Source organism: Schistocerca cancellata, chromosome 8 (genome assembly GCF_023864275.1).
Source record: "Schistocerca cancellata isolate TAMUIC-IGC-003103 chromosome 8, iqSchCanc2.1, whole genome shotgun sequence".
Lineage (NCBI taxonomy): Eukaryota > Metazoa > Arthropoda > Insecta > Orthoptera > Acrididae > Schistocerca > Schistocerca cancellata.
In genome coordinates, this window is record NC_064633.1 from 421,715,659 (window position 1) to 421,734,004 (window position 18,346).

Sequence of the window (18,346 nt, forward strand, 5' to 3'; positions counted from 1 at the left end):
CATCTCTCCATTAGTACTTCCATACATCACTTGTCACTCATTCCCATGCTATTCCATAAAGAATTCCCCTGCCCCCTCCCCTTTTTCAATACTAGCTTTTCTTAATTATATAGTTGGAAACATTCCCTGCAATTGTCCTTCATTCCCGCATCCCTGGCCTCAAATCTCCTCTGCTCGTTGCTCTCAATCTAGCTTCCTTTCTCCATGCCCCAACCTTTCTCCCACCCCTCATCCATCCTCCTGCCTTCACATCAGTCTTTCAGTCCCTCTGCTATTTTTCTACCCCAACTTAGGTCACCCATCATAACCTTTCCACATACTTTTCTTCTTATCTGAGTCCTCTACCTTCCAGTCTCCCTTTTTCATTCAGTATGATTACTGCTGCATATCTAACATGTCCCTCCGTTTACCTACACGTTCCGACCCATTGCATGGTCTCTCCTAACCCCATCCTTTCTATTCCACTCTCCTCATGCAAAATCACTTTTTGCCCTGGTCCCCCCCCCCCCCCCCCTCGGTGTGTGTGTGTGTGTGTGTGTGTGTGTGTGTGTGTGTGTGTGTGTGTGTGTACATGCATCATTGTGTGGAAAGCTCATCTTGTGAAAATCTTCACAGTAAACGGCCAAAAATTATGCTGTACCAATAGAGGTGATATTTTAATTTTAACTAGCGACGATGCATTTGGCACGATTATTTTATGTATCTCCACTTCAGGATGTGATTTTAGTGTATTTTTGCTTCTGATGAAGATATATTTAGATATATCGAAACCGTGGTCAAGGATTTCAACAAATCTTTATCCTGCAACTGTTTGGCTGCTATAATAGAAGTATACCGCAAAGAAAATCATTATATCGACAATGGGAGGCCACAATGTTGGGATTACAGATTTACTTCAAACTTTTTACACCTTTAGAAGACCATTAAAATAACATAATGTGCAAGTTGTAACTTACACTACTCTGGAAAGTCCAAGAAAATTGCAAGAGTAGTTTTACACGTCTGTTATGTAGGTGCCTTGAACATGTACGAGGTGACGGTTCAACTCTCACTCAAATTTAATTTTTAATTCTTTTCTTTTTTTTCGTCACTAGTGATTTTATTTTGTGATATTAGAGACGTAATACAATGAAAAAAAAACATATGTTTGTGTGAAATATTCGTATGAAGTTTCAATTTATGTTTTCCATTTCTGTATGACAAATACTATCCTGCAATGTGTGATGTCGAGAGCACATCCGATGAGTAATTGCATGTGTCCCTTGCCCTTGAAAGTTTAATTACAGATTGTAAAAAGTCAAATAACATATGAAATTCACTACAACTTCATAAAATCCATGTTTTTTGTCCCCCCCCCCCCCCCCCTCCCTCCTCTCCATTATGTCAAGTCTCAAATGTCATATAAATTGCCAGGGTAGTGTGCCTTATTACTTGCACATTGGGAGATGTCAATTCAATTTTAAATTTTTCTCTCTTTTTAAATACCTAACGGTTGTGTGGTTTCCAACCTTTTGTTCCAGTTTGGCAATTTTCTGATTTGAAGCTGCGGAGTAGATGTTTATTTCAAGCATCACTTTCCACTGTATAATTTGTAAGAAAAATTATTCACGTATCTTTGCTTACATATTGCTCGGTATCTTGGAGTACATCCCTTTTTGAGGATGTGTAATTGTTCTTACAGATGACAGTGTTACCGTACCAAACATGTCTTCGTGGTGAAACTTTAATAATGATGTGCTTGAAGTATGGTCTATATCTTAATTAAATAACGTGGCCAGCAATGAAACAAAATCGTTTTAGAAAGAATCCACAAGAAGATAGTTGTATAATGATACCTAAATTCCTTTGTTGTGTTCTTATATATAAAATTTCACAAATACTCGATCCCATTTTCTATCCTTTACTTAACAGTTGCTAAAATATTTGTTTTGTGGAATTTTGTGAACTTCTCCCTGATTTCACTTCTCATTTCAACAACTTCATGAGCATACTTTGTCTCTCCTAGTTTCATCAAGACTGTATAAAGTTGACTACAGATTTGTATTAAATTACATTAATGAATGTGTAATTTTTTTTTTCCTATCTACGTAATTCTGTAGCCCTCAATTCGTTCGAGCAATCAATCATTCATGATAGGAAACACAGTCATAGCTCAGTCACTCCAAAATGATTCTGAAATTTTACTTATTAGAATGAAATCAGGCGATGATTCTTCTTCTCTGCAGGCTCGTGCTTTGCGGCAGTCTGCTAATCTGTACAAATAAAATGCCTCGTAATTTTGGGAGCGTTGTATAATCAGTCAGGAAACCTCAGATCAAGCGGATATTTGGCTTTGATGAAGTTTAACCTTCCGAAGAAGTAATGGAGCTCTTGGATTATTAAATGCAGGTTCGTATCCAGTCTTTCGGAAGTCCCTACTGATTAACAACTACGCAATATATCGATAAATATCATTAATTCCCAAATATCACATACACACCTTTTATTTGTAGGAGCCATCTATATATTTTTCCTTTTAATCGTACAGTTCGTATCAGTTATCTTCTGTGATAAATCTCAATAATCAGATTACAGTTCTTCCAAACCAAGCTCAGGCTAATCGGCACGAAGACAATCTCGGAAGCTCCCTTCTTTTTTTTTTTTCTAACCACCACCAGAGAGAGTACTACAAAGAATACTTATGCGCTCATGGCATAGCTATTGTATGAACTACTTTTCGCATGGATTCTGCGAGTATGAAGATAGAAAATTAGTAAACGTCATTAAAGGGTAGAATTGTATCAGAATAATTCATCGAATATAAAGAGATATTACAATTGCCCCTCGCAGCGAGCAAAGTTAATGATAATACACTTTGCGAGCTAACAGAAAAAAATTTGTTGGGTTGTTTATTCAAAAGAGGAATATTTTGAATTAGTAGAATTTTACTATAGAGAGTATGGGTAACATGTTAAGACAATAAGTTACGAGAATACCTAAGCTGTAGCTTTTACATGTACCGGGGTATACCCGCATCCCGAGTACATAACCAGGGAAGATGTAGATTGGTGTAATTACGAAAAAGGTCTACCCATTTGGGAACTGGCCTTCACAGGGAAACCCTGGAAAACCCGGAAGAATAGACCCCAGCTCAGGTATTAAAGAAGACATGAAAGCCTAAATCCAGTAATTTTGAAATATATAGAAGCTCCATAGATTAGATCAAAGGAAAAGTGCCTCATAGCCAAAAAAAAATTTTACAATATTGCTCAACAAAAATTTTCAAAATTCTTCTTTCGACGATGTAGCCGGCGATCTCGTTGTGAAGTCGATGGAACAGGAACACGGGTACGGACACCAGGTAGGCGACGTACAGCGTCTGGTGGAGGCGGCACGGAGGACAGGCGATGGCTTATGGTACAGAACAGAAGCTGGTAATGTGCCGTAGAAACAGGAAGATGATCTCAGGAACAGATGGTCAGGGACGTGAACATTAAACAGGTTTAAAGTGGAATAAGAAAAGGTTTTGACTGAATAAATCCCTGGAAGAGAGTGGATTAAGGCAACGAAGTCCATATTTCATCGTTGAACTCAAAATCGGAGTGGATTCTTACATTCTTCCATCTGTACTAGACTGGAACATCCATCAGTCCTGACAATTGCGAATTTTTTTGTAGTCCTCAATACCAATTACAACTGCTGATTGTCCAAAATATTGCCAAATAGACTGTGGGCATTTAAATTTTGTTGTAGCTCATATCGAATGTATTCCTCTCAAAAAAGTTTTTAGATCTAATCTTCGGTTTGTTATAGTGCAGGTGGAAGTAGAGCATTGAATCTGTCCGAGGTTTGCTTTCAATTACGAAATTATGGATAGAAGTTAAGTTTACACCTGATGAAAAATTTTAAACATAGGCATATGACACTGACTCCACAAAAGGAATAATTTGAAAAATTTTCATTATTCTTATAATTAATTGATTTATAGATCCACTTGCAAATAAATATTATTAATGATGACGTATGTTCATTTAACAAATCATCCACTCGCAGAATCTTCTTCATCCTCTCATGAACATTTATGGAAATATATTTCAACAATTATGTCCATAATATGAAACACACAAACTGCTGTTCTTAAAATGTTAATTAAAATTCTTAAATTAATTCTCCTGGTAAAGAAGGCACAATGAAAAATCTAAAAATTATAATAATTTTCTCTAGCGCAACCAGAGTGTTTCTTCAATTGTTTGCAGCAGTGACATTATCGACTGTTCCTTCATTTCACAGTTCAATTGTTTTCTCCTGCGAACAGCGCACATCATACACACAGCGTATTTACCTACATCTATTCTTTTCGATTCGGGATATGCCAAGAAGTATGATCCAGGATTTGGTATATTTACAATAACATATGGTCCGGTATAAATAAGATTCCATTTCTTTATGTTCTTCATCAGTTTCGAGGAATGGATGTGTCTCCTCAATAAAACCTTTTCTCCAAGATGAAATGTCTGAATCCGGTGAATCCGTTTATCATATGTCAATTTCCGTTGTATTGCCTTTTTAGTTAAATTGACAAGTGCGAGTCGAATCTTTTCCTCCAATTTTAAATTCTGGTCTTCATATTACAGGTACTATTATTTTATTAATCTCTCTCGCATCCAGAACTAATCTTACGTTGCCTCCAGGTTTTGGAACGACTAAGAGCGGAGAACAATATGGACTAGTTGATGGCTCAATCAAGTTCCATTCTAACATTCTATTTATCTCCCTTTGAACAGATTGTTTTAAACGCCAGGGGATCGGATAGTGCGTGTAACAGTAAGTCTGATGTGGCTTCACTTATTGGTGACAAATGTACCCTTTAATAATTCCTGGTTTCTCACCAAAAATCTCTTCATATGCCTCTAACAAATAATGAAGCTGCTGCCTTTGTTCTCTGGTAAGCTGATTTGATTCACTAGCTTTTATCATTGTTGTTTGGTTAAAGTCCTCCTGTTGTATCAAATCCTTTGAAAGCTCCTTCCAACGACTGTGTGTAGTGTCAATTAATTGAATTATGGCACCGTGACAATATTTCTCATGCACCATTTCCTTTCTATTTAAATCCAGTGCTATCTCTTCTCCATTTAATCTAAATTTAACTATTCCTTCCAAAAAATCAATCTGACAATCATACTCCTGCATACTCCCAATACCAAGAATACAGTCCACTAATAACTTCTCCACTACAAGGAACGTGCATTTTATTGCTACATTCCCCATTTTCATCTCTAATTGTGTTTGTATTTTGACATTGGGAGAGCGTGCTCCAACAGCTCCGATGATTTTGCAGTTCTGTACTGGCAAAATTGGTACCTTCTTCTTCCTAATAATTCTCCGAAAAAGAGCGCCTGAGATGACATTGGCGGAAGCGGCGGTGTCTAATATCACATTCGTTGGAACTTCCTCTATTTCAACAAATACTTCCGATACCAGAACACTCAATTTGTCATTATGACACGTTATTAAATCCTTTGTTAACTCTTCAGTCAACAGCTCACCATCATTATATCTTAACAATTGTAATTTTACTGTTTCGCCCCTAACACATCCCCTGACCGCTCCTCCAGGGCACGATGCGGTCATGTTTAGTTTGACTGACTGTTGGTCCGATTGGTATTTGTCTCTTCAGCTACTTCAGTGATTATCGGTTGTTGTGGTGAATTCTGTCTATGTTGTCTTGCTTGATTCGTGTAATTATTGTTGTTGTTCTGCTGGTGTTGGTAGAACTGTCCTGTGTTGCCATACATTGGATTATATCGATTAAAATTCCTACTGTTCCTAAAATAGCCCCTCGCTGCACCATTACTAAAGTTTCCATTATGGTAATAATTATTGTTTGCATTTTGTCCATTGCTAAGTCTCCTCGGAGAGTGTAGTTGTTTATGATTATTGTTACTGCTACCATTACTGCCATTCCCACTCGAGTTGCAGCTCGGATTCGCTTCTATTGCTCTTCTTTGATATGACATTGCTCTTGCCCTTTTATTGTCCTCCTCAATTATATCAATATGATCAAGCGTAGTCATAAATGAGTCTATATCCTTATCATTTATATATAACAGTTGATTCCTTATACTGGTGGGTAGTCTGGACTTGAGTATCCTAAGTATATCCGGCAAAGGAATCGGTACATCCCAATACAAAGATTTATTAATGTATTTCTCAAAATATCTCTTTAGAAATATCTCTTTAGAGATATCCTGAAAGGCTCAGGATATAATGCTTCCTGCCTAAGTCTTTCTTGTATTCCAGCAGACCAATATTTTGCTAGAAAAGCCTGCTCAAATTCTTTATAACATTTACAAGAAGATGTTTGTTCGGATGCCCACAATGCTCCAGATCCTTGTATATATCCAGATACAAAACTAATCTTTTGCCATTCTGTCCAAGATCGTGGAAATAGACCTCTGAAACTTCGAATAAAGACTACAGGATGAACATTCTTTTTGTCAGGGTTAAAGATTTGAAATTGTCTCTGTTTAATCATCTTCTCCTCAACGGTACTACAATTCCAAATTTTCCCTGGGGCTATCCGTTATATCGAATCTAACTTGTGACGTTCCAGTTCTGTCTACATCGGATCTTGACGTGGACGGAATGTCACGCGCAGATTGAGAGTTTTGTTTCCTACTTCTCGCTGTTTCTAAATCCTGCTGCGAGAGATTTAGTAATCTTTCGATATTTTCTTTCCAACACGAGAATTCTTCGCCAAGTTGTTCACGAACTTCCTTTAATCCTTTGTTGAAAAAATTCTCCTCGGAACTCTCCGAAATTGACTGTAAAGCTACTTTCACAGTTTCTTCTATCGTTTCCGAAGGAAAATTTTGCCGCTCCAATGTCATTTCTGAAAACTTTCCCGCAAGTACATTCATTCTATGTTCCACTGTCTTCTGTTTTTCCTTCACTTCGTCAAATTGCTTCTTTAGATTATCTTGGGATTCTATAATTTCTGGTATCATAGCTACAGAACACTGTATGTCCTCTTGAGCTTGTATTACTTGAGGAAACAGTTCTACTTGTTTTTGTATCATGTCAATTTTGACGGATACATATTCGGTTAGTTCCGCTTTTAATTTACTATTGTTTTCTTGGCATTGTTGGCGGACCTGCCCAATTTGAGCAATCAGATTCTGTTCGGTCTTTTCTGCCTGTTCTTTTATTTCCTGTGTCTGGGTATTTAATCTCTGATCTAATTTGGTAAAGGTTGCTCTTAATTGATTTTGTAATTCTGTTTGATTTACGGCTAATTGATTTTGTAGTTCATTTTGTATAACGGATAAGTCTCGTTTTACATCCGCTTGGCCTTCGGCTAATAGAGACAACTGTTGCATAATAACAACTAATGTGTCAACAACACTCTGATCAGCTGTTGTATGAATCTTTTCTGAACCAGCAGGATTATTTATATTGCTACCGCTAGCCACAACAGTCTCAGAATTGCTATCCGTGGCCTCTGCTTCTGCGCAAACAGCTGAAGGCTGTTGCACGTCTCATTGCTGATTCAGTGACATTTTAAATGCCACTCTAGTCAATACCATTAAATAACTGTCAATATCAGGTTCTAATCACTAAATACAGTTTCAAATTTACTGTCGTAGACACACTTAACTTTCAAATTACTTCACAGATGGTATAAAGTTCAATGTCAAGATACAAAAATCACACAATATACAGTTCTACAATCTAACTACTATCTGGAAAAAAGTTCTTTCTAAATTGATTTCGAACTATTTTAACTACAGGATAAAAAAATTAGATTTCTCTGGCCTTGTTCTGTAGCCTCGGTGTTGTCCAATAGTTGAAATTGTTTCTTGGTATCAGCAATTTTATACTATGGGCACCGAATCTCTCTTCAGATTAGTTACCTCTCATTCTCGTTGGTTTTCATGAAACAAAAAATACATATATTATATAACAATCCAAGAGAGTCCTGTCACACTAGCGCCACTGTAATTTTTCCTCCTATCTATGTGATTATGTAGCTCTGAATTTGTTCGAGCAATCAATCATTCATGATAGGAAACACAGTCATAGCTCAGTCACTCCAAAATGATTCTGAAATTTTACTTGTTAGAATGAAATCAGGCGATGATTCTTCTTCTCTGCAGGCTCGTGCTTTGCGGCAGTCTGCTAATCTGTACAAATAAAATGCCTCGTAATTTTGGGAACGTTGTATAATCAGTCGGGAAACCTCAGATCAAGCGGATATTTGGCTTTGATGAAGTTTAACCTTCCGAAGAAGTAATGGAGCTCTTGGATTATTAAATGCAGGTTCGTATCCAGTCTTTCGGAAGTCCCTTCTGATTAACAACTATGCAATATATCGATAAATATCATTAATTCCCAAATATCACATACACACCTTTTATTTGAAGGAGCCATCTATATATTTTTCCTTTTAATCGTATAGTTCGTATCAGTTATCTTCTGTGATAAATCTCAATAATCAGATTACAGTTCTTCCAAACCAAGCTCAGGCTAATCGGCACGAAGACAATCTCGGAAGCTCCCTTCTTTTTTTTTTTTTTCTAACCACCACCAGAGAGAGTACTACAAAGAATACTTATGCGCTCATGGCATAGCTATTGTATGAACTACTTTTCGCATGGATTCTGCGAGTATGAAGATAGAAAATTAGTAAACGTCATTAAAGGGTAGAATTGTATCAGAATAATTCATCGAATATAAAGAGATATTACAAATGTATTTAGAGAAAGAGGGTGGGATCCAGTAACTGCCTCCTAAGAATTTTGCTCCATTTATGTATGAGTGATTAATACATTTCATTTCTTTTAATCAGAATTGAGATAATTATTTTTGCTGGACAGACATCTCTGCTCACTACTGTCATTACAAGACTTCATGCTCTGTGGGGTGGAATACTCAGTTGGAAATCATAAACAGTAGAATATTTTGAGCTGTGTAGGTACTTTTCTTATTACTTTTCAGTAGTATGCCATGCTTCCTTCTTCTCTTTATTTTTAATGTAGTTAAGTATTTGGGTGATCACACTATGGATCCTCATCATACTTTGAAGGTACTGAATTTCCACTCTTTTTCAAACACGTGAGAGAATAAGGGGATTTTATGATTTTATTGCCAATGTCCTTATGTATGAACGGTAGCAGGTATTGCAAGACTTGCCATTCATTGACAAGGAATACTGGACTTACGCTTCTAACTTAAAGAAAATGTTATGGTTTGTGCATTTATTGTCAACAATAGGTTACTCTAAGTGTTGCATTTTTGCTACCCCTACCTGCTGTTTCCTTAATTTTGACTTCTTTGATTCATCATGTCCAATGTCTGATCTCACACATCTGTCCGGAGTAGTGAGCAGTGGGCTTAATCTACAAAGCAAGGTAGATGCCAGGAAAAATCATGTTTTTAAATTAATTTGTATCAGCCTGGATGTTTCAAGTTATTTGAAGTCCAGAATAATACTACCTTCTTTTGGATACTACAGAAATGCTAAGCATCCATATACTCTTATATATTGTTTAAGAAGAGTGTATAAGTGAAATTCAGTGGTGAATACTAGGTACAATATCGTTCATATTTCAAATTTCCTGATCAGTTAATTTATCAGCTGGATTGTTTTCTGCATGGCCTTTTTATTGCAGTTTTCATGGATCTCTCATTTCTCTTTGTTCACGATATCTTTCTTACTTTCTAAATATATCAGTCTGAAATGTTATTGCTAGAAGCAGACATATCTGTCATTTACAAAATGTGTGGAGAGGATAAGATATAGTTTACGTCATACTTCTTGCAAGTGCCCTTCATACCCATTGAGATGGTCCCATACTTTAGAATTTTTTTTAAAGTGCGCAAAGAGTAGGAAAGCTGGCCATTAGGTACAGCCAGGAAATTCAACTTTCAGGACTAGCAACAAAACCATGTAAAACGGTACTTGACATTCCTAACTATGATGCCATCACTTCTTTTCAGTTATGCTGTCTGTTCCTAATTGGGAATGATCTTGACTTGACGGTAAGGCATCAGACAGAAACAACAGCAGTAGCCTGTGGTAGTTACTTGAAATGCCATTCTGTAATATGTATCTTACATTAATACAGTGCCTTCAAGCTCCTACTCTTACGAAATTTGTGTTGAGCAACAGTTTTGGGAGGGATATAATGGAAATGATAGATACTTGCTGACAGAAGTAGTGTTTAGGAGGGCAGCACAAGGGGGGGGGGGGGGGGGGGGGATATGTTGGAGAGCGAGTTCAGGTGAGAGAAGACTAGTACACTATAATGTGTTGAGGGAAGTCTGGCATACCCAGTCGACACTAACTGTAGGAATACCATTACTAGGTGTGTTAGCAACGTTGACCCTGTGACAAAGTGAGGTCATAAAAGAAAGAAAAAAAAGTTCATGATGATAATAGGATGAGTGATAAAAGTGGTGAAAAGTGCCATTTGAAAGCTTTTCATAAACCTGAGGTCACATTTAATATTATTCAGATGTAGTTATCTGTGCCAGTGTCATTTGCTGCTGTGAGGTTGAAGCTTGTACCTAGCATCCAATGCTCCGAGAACATCCCTCAGAACATACATACATTGGAGCTAGTGTCCATTAGGAACTGCAATTTGGTGGCAAGTCATGGTGATTGTCAGCTGAGTTAGCGTTGTTGAATAATAGCTCCATACAGCTGTTTGTGTCACTTTGTTACTGCTGAAGGGTTAATAATCACATGGCCTGCTTTGACGGTCATAGAGTAGTCTAAAAAATGCCACAGTATGTGTATTGATCATTGCATCTTCCATTATGCCAGCAATGGCAAAATGTCTCTCTACATGACTGCACACTCAGGCCATAGTGATGCTGCTTTGAAGATGTGAGTGCCACAAACAGTGCAGTTGACTGGTCTTGCATCTAGTACACTAATTTATTGCATGCTTGGATGCAGTTGAGTTTGGCTTCAGAGTATTTCACAGTGGCATACACATATGAAACTTTCTTGATGCTCAAACTTTGTTGCCTGAGTTAACTCGAACTTTTGAAGGTATTCACCAGAATTATGAGGTGGAAGGTAATAGAGACTGCCTGTAACATCATCTCTTATACCACTGAAATAAATATTTTAATTTTGATACCAATATCTGAAGTGATGAATTCTGTACATCCAGACATCAAATTCGAAATGGAAGTAGAAAAGGAGGACAACTTGCCATTTTCAGATGTGTTGGTTGAACCAAAGATAAATAAGTGGCTTGGCAATTCCATATACAAAAAGCAGACACACACAGTTTTGTATTTAAATGAGTTTCCACCATCCTGTCCAGAATAATTCTGTCCAGAGCACTGTAAAATGCAGAGCTCAAGACATTTTGCATTACAATAATCTTCCATCTGAATTAAAATGCTAGAAGTATGTGTTTTGTGGGCAATGGGTACAAACCACACCAGATTAAATCTGTGTTCACTAATAAATAAAGGTCCATATGTGTTCATCCAACAGAAGAAAAAGACAGTCCAACAACATTTCTTCCTTTCAGTTTTGCAACTTTGAGCAAAATACTACTTAGGGTATTCAGAAATTATTGGTATTACATTTTTGTTCACAGAAACCATATACTGAACGAACAGATACAAATTATGTTAGGGATATTCCCCACCAATGTGTCTGCACTTTTGCCATTTTTCTGGCAGCTTCTGTATTCACCTAGCAAACCGTTCTTTGGATGTATTGTGGCACCACTGTTGAAAAACTACATTAAGTTCATAATTGGTGGTGAACCTTGTACCCCACATGACCTCATTCATTCAGGTGAATAGGGCATATTCACTAGGACCCAGATATGGTTGATGTGGAGTATGTGGCACCACAGTAACCCCTAGTTCATGCACAGTGGCAGTAGTCTGGCAACTGACATGCGACTCACATTGTTATGTTGGAGTAGAAAGGCACGACCCCATTTTTTCTGGTAATACTGTTAAATGCATCAACAGAGTTCGCGCAGTGACATGCAGTACCTTTCACTGTTGATGATCATACTGAGAGGGCGCAGTGACATGCAGTACCTTTCACTGTTGATGATCATACTGAGAGGGAGTCAGTCCACCAGCAGTATCTCTTCTTGATCCCAGAACACAATCACCATTTGTTTCTGCTTCATTGTCCCAGCCATTCTTTCTGGGTCTGCATTTAACTTTTGCACCAACTGTTGGCACATCCCCACATGCATCTCTTGCTGCACAGTGGTGAGGGAATGCACCCATTGTGCACACATCATCTTTGTCTTTAAATCTTCATAGATGTTGGTGTGAAGGATTCCCAGTGATATACCTGTTGCCTTCTCTAGTTCATCAAATGTGATTCACCTGTGCTCCGTTTATCAAGTCGTTGATATGTTGGGTGTTGTTTGATTTGTGTGCAGCTGCTGGATACCCAGTGGTTTCACATTTTTTCATCACAATCCCTGCTGTCTCTGCACTCTAATACCAAACAAAATATGGATCTGTGATTTGGTGCACTTTCCCTACAAATGGCTACTAACAACTTGTAGATTCCTGAAGCAGCTACTTGTTCCTTCCAGAGAAACCGTGCTGCCCACCATTACCCACGTTTGTCTGTTTTGATGTCCACCAGCATCCTCACCAGCCGCAACAAATGCTGCTACAATGCACCACCTGTGAGAAGTAAGCTGCTACAGTGCACCACCTGTGAGAAGCAACACCACCATCTGGTGTTGGTAGACGGTACTGCAGTCTTACCTTCACACATATATCAATACACGTTTCAAATTGCTATTATTCAGGAGTTGTAGACGGAGTGACAATCAGTATGCAGCAGTGTTTCCTTTACTACTGGAAATTAAAGAAACAGTGCCTTCAGTAAAACACTGCCGTGGTTTGAGAGGATCTTTTATTTTTAGTGTTCTGTGTGAATTCATTGAAAATTTCGTAAGGCAGGCAATCCATAGTGTGCCTGGTCACTGTTGTGATCATAAGTGTCACACCAAACTAAAAAAAAAAATAGAAAAGTATGTGATAGTGGAACACTGCTGTACAAAAGGACATAAAAATCTCCTCTGAAAATACAGAGATCCTATGTTGTGCCTTATTGTGCTGGGACTCTGTAATAAAAGAACTGGTAGAAATCTGGATGTATTATTCCACCCTATTCAATATACAACGAAATTAAATACTAAACAAATAAAGTATGTTCTAAGTATAAATATTCATCATTTTTGAACAACTTAACCCTTTCACAGCTATGCCTGTGTGCATGTAGATGGTAGTTGCTGCATGTCTCAGGTGCTACACCCAAAAGAATACAGGTTTACTTTTCAATTTCACGCGCCACACTTGTTTTAAATCATTCTTATGTTGCTTTTTCCTAATAAGTACTGTTCTTTGTTCGGTCTAGTTGCATCACTTTAATCTTATAAAAATTCCACTGTTGTACTGTGAAATTCATTATTGCTTTCCCAATGGGGTGTTCCCTGTGCAGCGTTTCCTGCCCACACTTCCCCACGTGCTTTTCTTAATTAAAAAATAATTTATTCACTCTTCAGCCACGATAACTGCAGCCCATCTGTCCTGGCCGGGAATTGTGTTAAGATTATGGCCAGGTGGGCAGGGCCTCTCACCTGATATTGCCGGCTTGACTTATCTCACCTGTGGAAATTCTATGTAATTGTTTTTGTAAAACTGTAGGAAGTAATACATACGAGTTACATTTCTTTTGTATGACTTTACAAAAAGAAAAGAAAGAGGAAAAAAGAATCGACTATGAGAAAGTATGTTTCCGTCACCGTGCACATGTCTTGCACCTGCTTTCCTGGCATTGCAGCGAAAGGGATAATTTTCATAATTACAAACAAAATACTTTTTACTTATCTTCCTCTATCGCTTTGCTTTCTGCTCATTTCTTTGGCAAAGCTTGGATTAGTTATGTGATGAATGAAACACTTTTCTTTGCCATTCTAATTATTTATTAACATCAGATTGACTATTCACAAGACAGCTTCTGGAGAGAAGTGAGACAAATGAAAGACATCTTCAGATGAGTGGCATTGCATCTTTCAAGCTATGTTTCTTTACAGGTCAAAAGCTACAGACAGACACTCTGAACCTGTGTGCAATGCCCATATTTAAAATTTCACATTTCCCATGAGAATTTTCGCAAGGCAAACTTTTTTAGTTACAGCAATTTTATAATCAACACGTTAATTTTTATGAAACTGTATGTTTTAAAAAACCATAGAATTATGGTTACAGAAATATAGTAACTTTTGGAAAAAGAAAATTATTCTTTCAAAAGTGAAGTAAAGAAGGTTTCAATTTAGGTATGTCAAGGTTAATACAAATGACATTCCTCTTGTACAAATTTTAGGCCATACATGGTTTGTAGGTATTGTAATTTTATCAAATTTCTGTAAATAAAATGGCTTTAATGAAACTAACTACACTATTACAATTAGAAAACTGATAACTAAATTCTGAATAGTGAAATGTAATGCGAAACATTTTGAATAAAAGGAGGACTGGAAGAGAAAGAAAGGAAAATACTCAGGAAAAATTTAAGACCACAAAATAACAAAGACAACAACTGGATGAAGAGGAGAAAGAAGTTTTACACAAAAACATAGAAGCGATCACAGATGCAATTATTAAAGAGGGGATTAAAGTTTGCAGTCACATTTACAGAATGAATACCAATAGGATAATGAAGAAAATTTTTAATTTCATTTCCAAATTAAGACACACCATGGGATGGCTGGAAGAGACAAGAAGGTATTTGAGAAAACTTAATGTCACAGAAAACACCTTAAATGACAGGGAACATTTCAAGCTAATGATCATACAGCTAAATTTCATATGCACAACGAGAGCCAAAATGTAAGAAGGTGATGTCAGATAAACAGAGGCAGGCCACCAGCCAGTGCATAAGTAGTTCTGGGAAGATAAGAAGAAAAAGATTTTGCCGGAATCTTGGGTTCTAAGCAGTCTAGAATTGCCTCCCTCCCCGCGGTACACACACACACACACACACACACACACACACACACACACACACAAACCACACTATTTCTGGAACATATTGATTACTTGTTACTTATAAAATAGCAGAAAAGAAATATATAATTTTATTCATTATTTGGGTCATTAGTTCCCCTTTTTATTTTTGACTATTACCTATATTTTAAATAAATGATACGATGCCAAACCATTATTACTATATGTTCAACATACATGTTGAACTAGTTATGGCACTGTTTGTTAAAATAATTACTTATATGTGATTACATTTACTGTGTAGTTCAGATACGAGTTACTATTGAGAATGCCTTATAAACACTGATATAGACTACTACAAAAATCAAAATTTTCCTACCCATTGTTAAAAGTTCATAGTGCATCAGCAAATCAACAGAGATAGTGTCTATAATCTTACTGGAGTGTGGGACAGGTTGTTAGAAATGGGGCCTTCACAAACGATCATAAGTAAAAACTTGATTTCAAGGGGAAGTGGTGAGACTGCAAGCAGTCCACAGTTTTCTCCTTGCCCTGCAAAGCTGCCCTGTTGGATAACAAAGGCTGCACTCGCAACCTTGTCCATTTGCACACGCAAATCTCATTCTTGGTGCTGTCATTCTGTCAATAATAAGCTAAGCCATTATTTTATAAAAAAAAAAAAACACACACACACACACACAGGTCTTGTCCTGGTAGTCAGTAAGTTGCTGATGAAAATATAGTGAATATCTTCCATAGCTTGAGTTTTTATCGCCAGTCATTATGTAGCTTGAACACTGAGAGAGTTTTGTTACAGAGTTTGTCTCCATAAGGGAATTCTTACCTCAGTAGTATTCACGTGATGTATGCTGCAAGGTTTCCTGTGTGAGATGATGAACACATCCAGATGCTATGGCTCATACTCCCAGAAGAAATTTTTCTGCTGCTCTTGAAGTTGCTGATTCTACAATTATTAGTGATTTACCTGTGCTCTTAACTGACACACATTGATTTGATGATAGCAGACCATTGAATATTACAGATTTCGATACTCACATCTTACAGACTTTTGAGACTTGTTTTATGTATGCATGAAAGTTCCATTCTTTCACACAAGTCACAATTTTGTAATGAACAAACATGATTATGCTATAGTAGGTTCACTGATTTATTTGTCAAATTACCTGCTGAAGAGTTTGTGTTGATGTAGACTTGCATTACTGTCTGACCAGGTCAAACACTAGGTGCCCACTGGCAATCCTCTGTAGGTAGTTTGTCACAGTGCTACAGGTAAGTTGTTGGAATGACGTTGCTGGTTCTAGTGTGTGGTTGTTCGGCTGGTGTAGAGACTATCTGCCCTGCCCCCCCTTTTATTATATTGTGGTTATTTCCTGTTTATCATTTATTATTTTATTTTCCTCTCTTTCTTTTGTTCTTTTTATTCTTTAACTGAATTATTCTTTTCTCTTTTAATTGTGTCTTGCTTTGGTAATCCAAGTTTACTTCTCCCTCTGTCCTTTCTGTTATTTTGTACTGAAGCTTGCACCAAGCTTCTTAATTTACTTTATTTTACATCCAGCTCACTCTGACATTTTTTGTTAATCATTGCCTCCCTTCCTCCCTACAAATGGTGGGTCATTGTTGGCAAACACAAGTGCGCGCGTCATTGTTGGCAAACACAAGTGCGCGCAAAAACACACACACACACACACACACACACACACACACACACACACACACTATTACTATTAGGACTCTCTCTCTCTTTCCTCAAATGCCTTTTATCTCCTTGTAGAACAACAACAGCGTAATTAAATTAGACATTCCACTGTGTATTGTGATTCTGTATGTGTCCTCAAAAGGCTTACGAAAATGTAATCTTGAAATATTTGTGGTAGCACTGTAGTTTTGGCAATAATCCTTGGTTGTATGAATGTGGCTGTTCTGTAGTTTTATGCAGTTTTATTTCATTTCATTTCTCTGCACACTAGTTGTTGTTGTACTTTTCTTCTTCGTGCACTGCTGATTCAGTATTGTAGCTGGCTTCTTCTATTGCTTAGGCAACCAGACAGATACTGACACAGGATACAACAGCTCAAGTGTCAGTGTCAATGCACGTGAAGTTCAGCCTGCAGTGACTTCAGATACGCAAACAGAACTTGTTGGTGGTATGTGTAGTTGACTTTGGAAGCTTTTCTGAGTATGTAGCAATATAGTTAATTAACTTGGCATTGCTATTTCTGTTGTAAAATAAATTAACCCTAGTAATATATCAGTGTAAGTAAAATCATGTATAATTTGCTCTGGGTATAAATTTTTTGTCAGTCTGTTTTTGCTGCATTGTATGATATGTCATTATTTGGTCTCTTAATTATAAATTCTTCAGCATGCTTATATTCTTTCTTTTCATTCATTTTATTCATGTGTGATAAACTAATTTAATTGAACCTGTGTGCATTATGCTATCTAATTATTTACTAAGGACAAAATGGGAATGGGGTAGGGGGATAAATTTAAAACAAATTGTAACAACTAAGAATATTACTGTAATGTTCTAATTGTATGTTGTTTTGTATCTCCACATGACTGACTGATGTTTCAGATCAGTATTAGGTAGATATTTGTACTTGCAGACTCATTCTCATAGGTGCTTATGATCTGTTCAGATATCTTTTTTATATAATACTTTGAAAATAAGTGAGATGGATATGGATACATATTTCTTAATTTTCTAAGAACTGATAGGGGAAGTGGTTATGTAGCTTCAGAAAATTTGTTTAAATTACATAAAAGCAATTGTGACATGGGAATTCTAATTTAAGAATTTAGTAGAACATGCAGTTTAAAGCAGTTTTATTTACTCATACAGCTCAAGGTCTGACACAAGGCTTTCTTATTGTCAACATTCAGGCAATGTCTCTGTCAGGTATCTTAACTATAACTTCTCATTTCTGTGGCAGATGAGTAAATGTACAGTGTACTCGTGCTTGTGTTGCTGTTGTTATGATGTCGACTGTGATGGTAGAAGAGAGAGGGTTCAGATGTAAGCTAGCATATATCCAATTCCTATCAAATAGCACCAAGACAGAGGCTTAGTGTTCACAACCCAAGGACATATCACCGTCAATAGTGTTGCATAGTCTCATTTCTTGAGACACTGCAAAAAGGTTTGGAATTTGGAGTCTTTACCTGTATCAGAATAACAAAGTGACTGACAATTGAACATGATAAAATCAAATCAACAGTCACATCAGTGGCTGTAATTGTTGCCCGCAGAGTACTATGACAATAGTGAACAAAACAGAAGGCACAATCAAACTTTGTTCGCTGGTTATTTGTTGCTGTGGTA

The 18,346-nt window shown here is 37.1% G+C and overlaps 1 protein-coding gene across 3 annotated transcripts in view; it reads left to right on the top strand.

Annotated features, from left to right (window-relative positions):
• Positions 1-18,346, top strand: part of LOC126094477 (DENN domain-containing protein Crag) — a 322,685-nt gene that overhangs the window by 133,013 nt on the left and 171,326 nt on the right. For 2 of the 3 annotated variants that reach the window (XM_049908870.1, XM_049908869.1), the window contains exon 18: positions 17,058-17,165. The exons of the other annotated variant lie outside the window; for it this stretch is intronic. In XM_049908870.1, the coding sequence (XP_049764827.1) occupies positions 17,058-17,165 (108 nt within the window). The remainder of the gene's footprint in view (positions 1-17,057; positions 17,166-18,346) is intronic. 3 annotated transcript variants of the gene reach the window in all.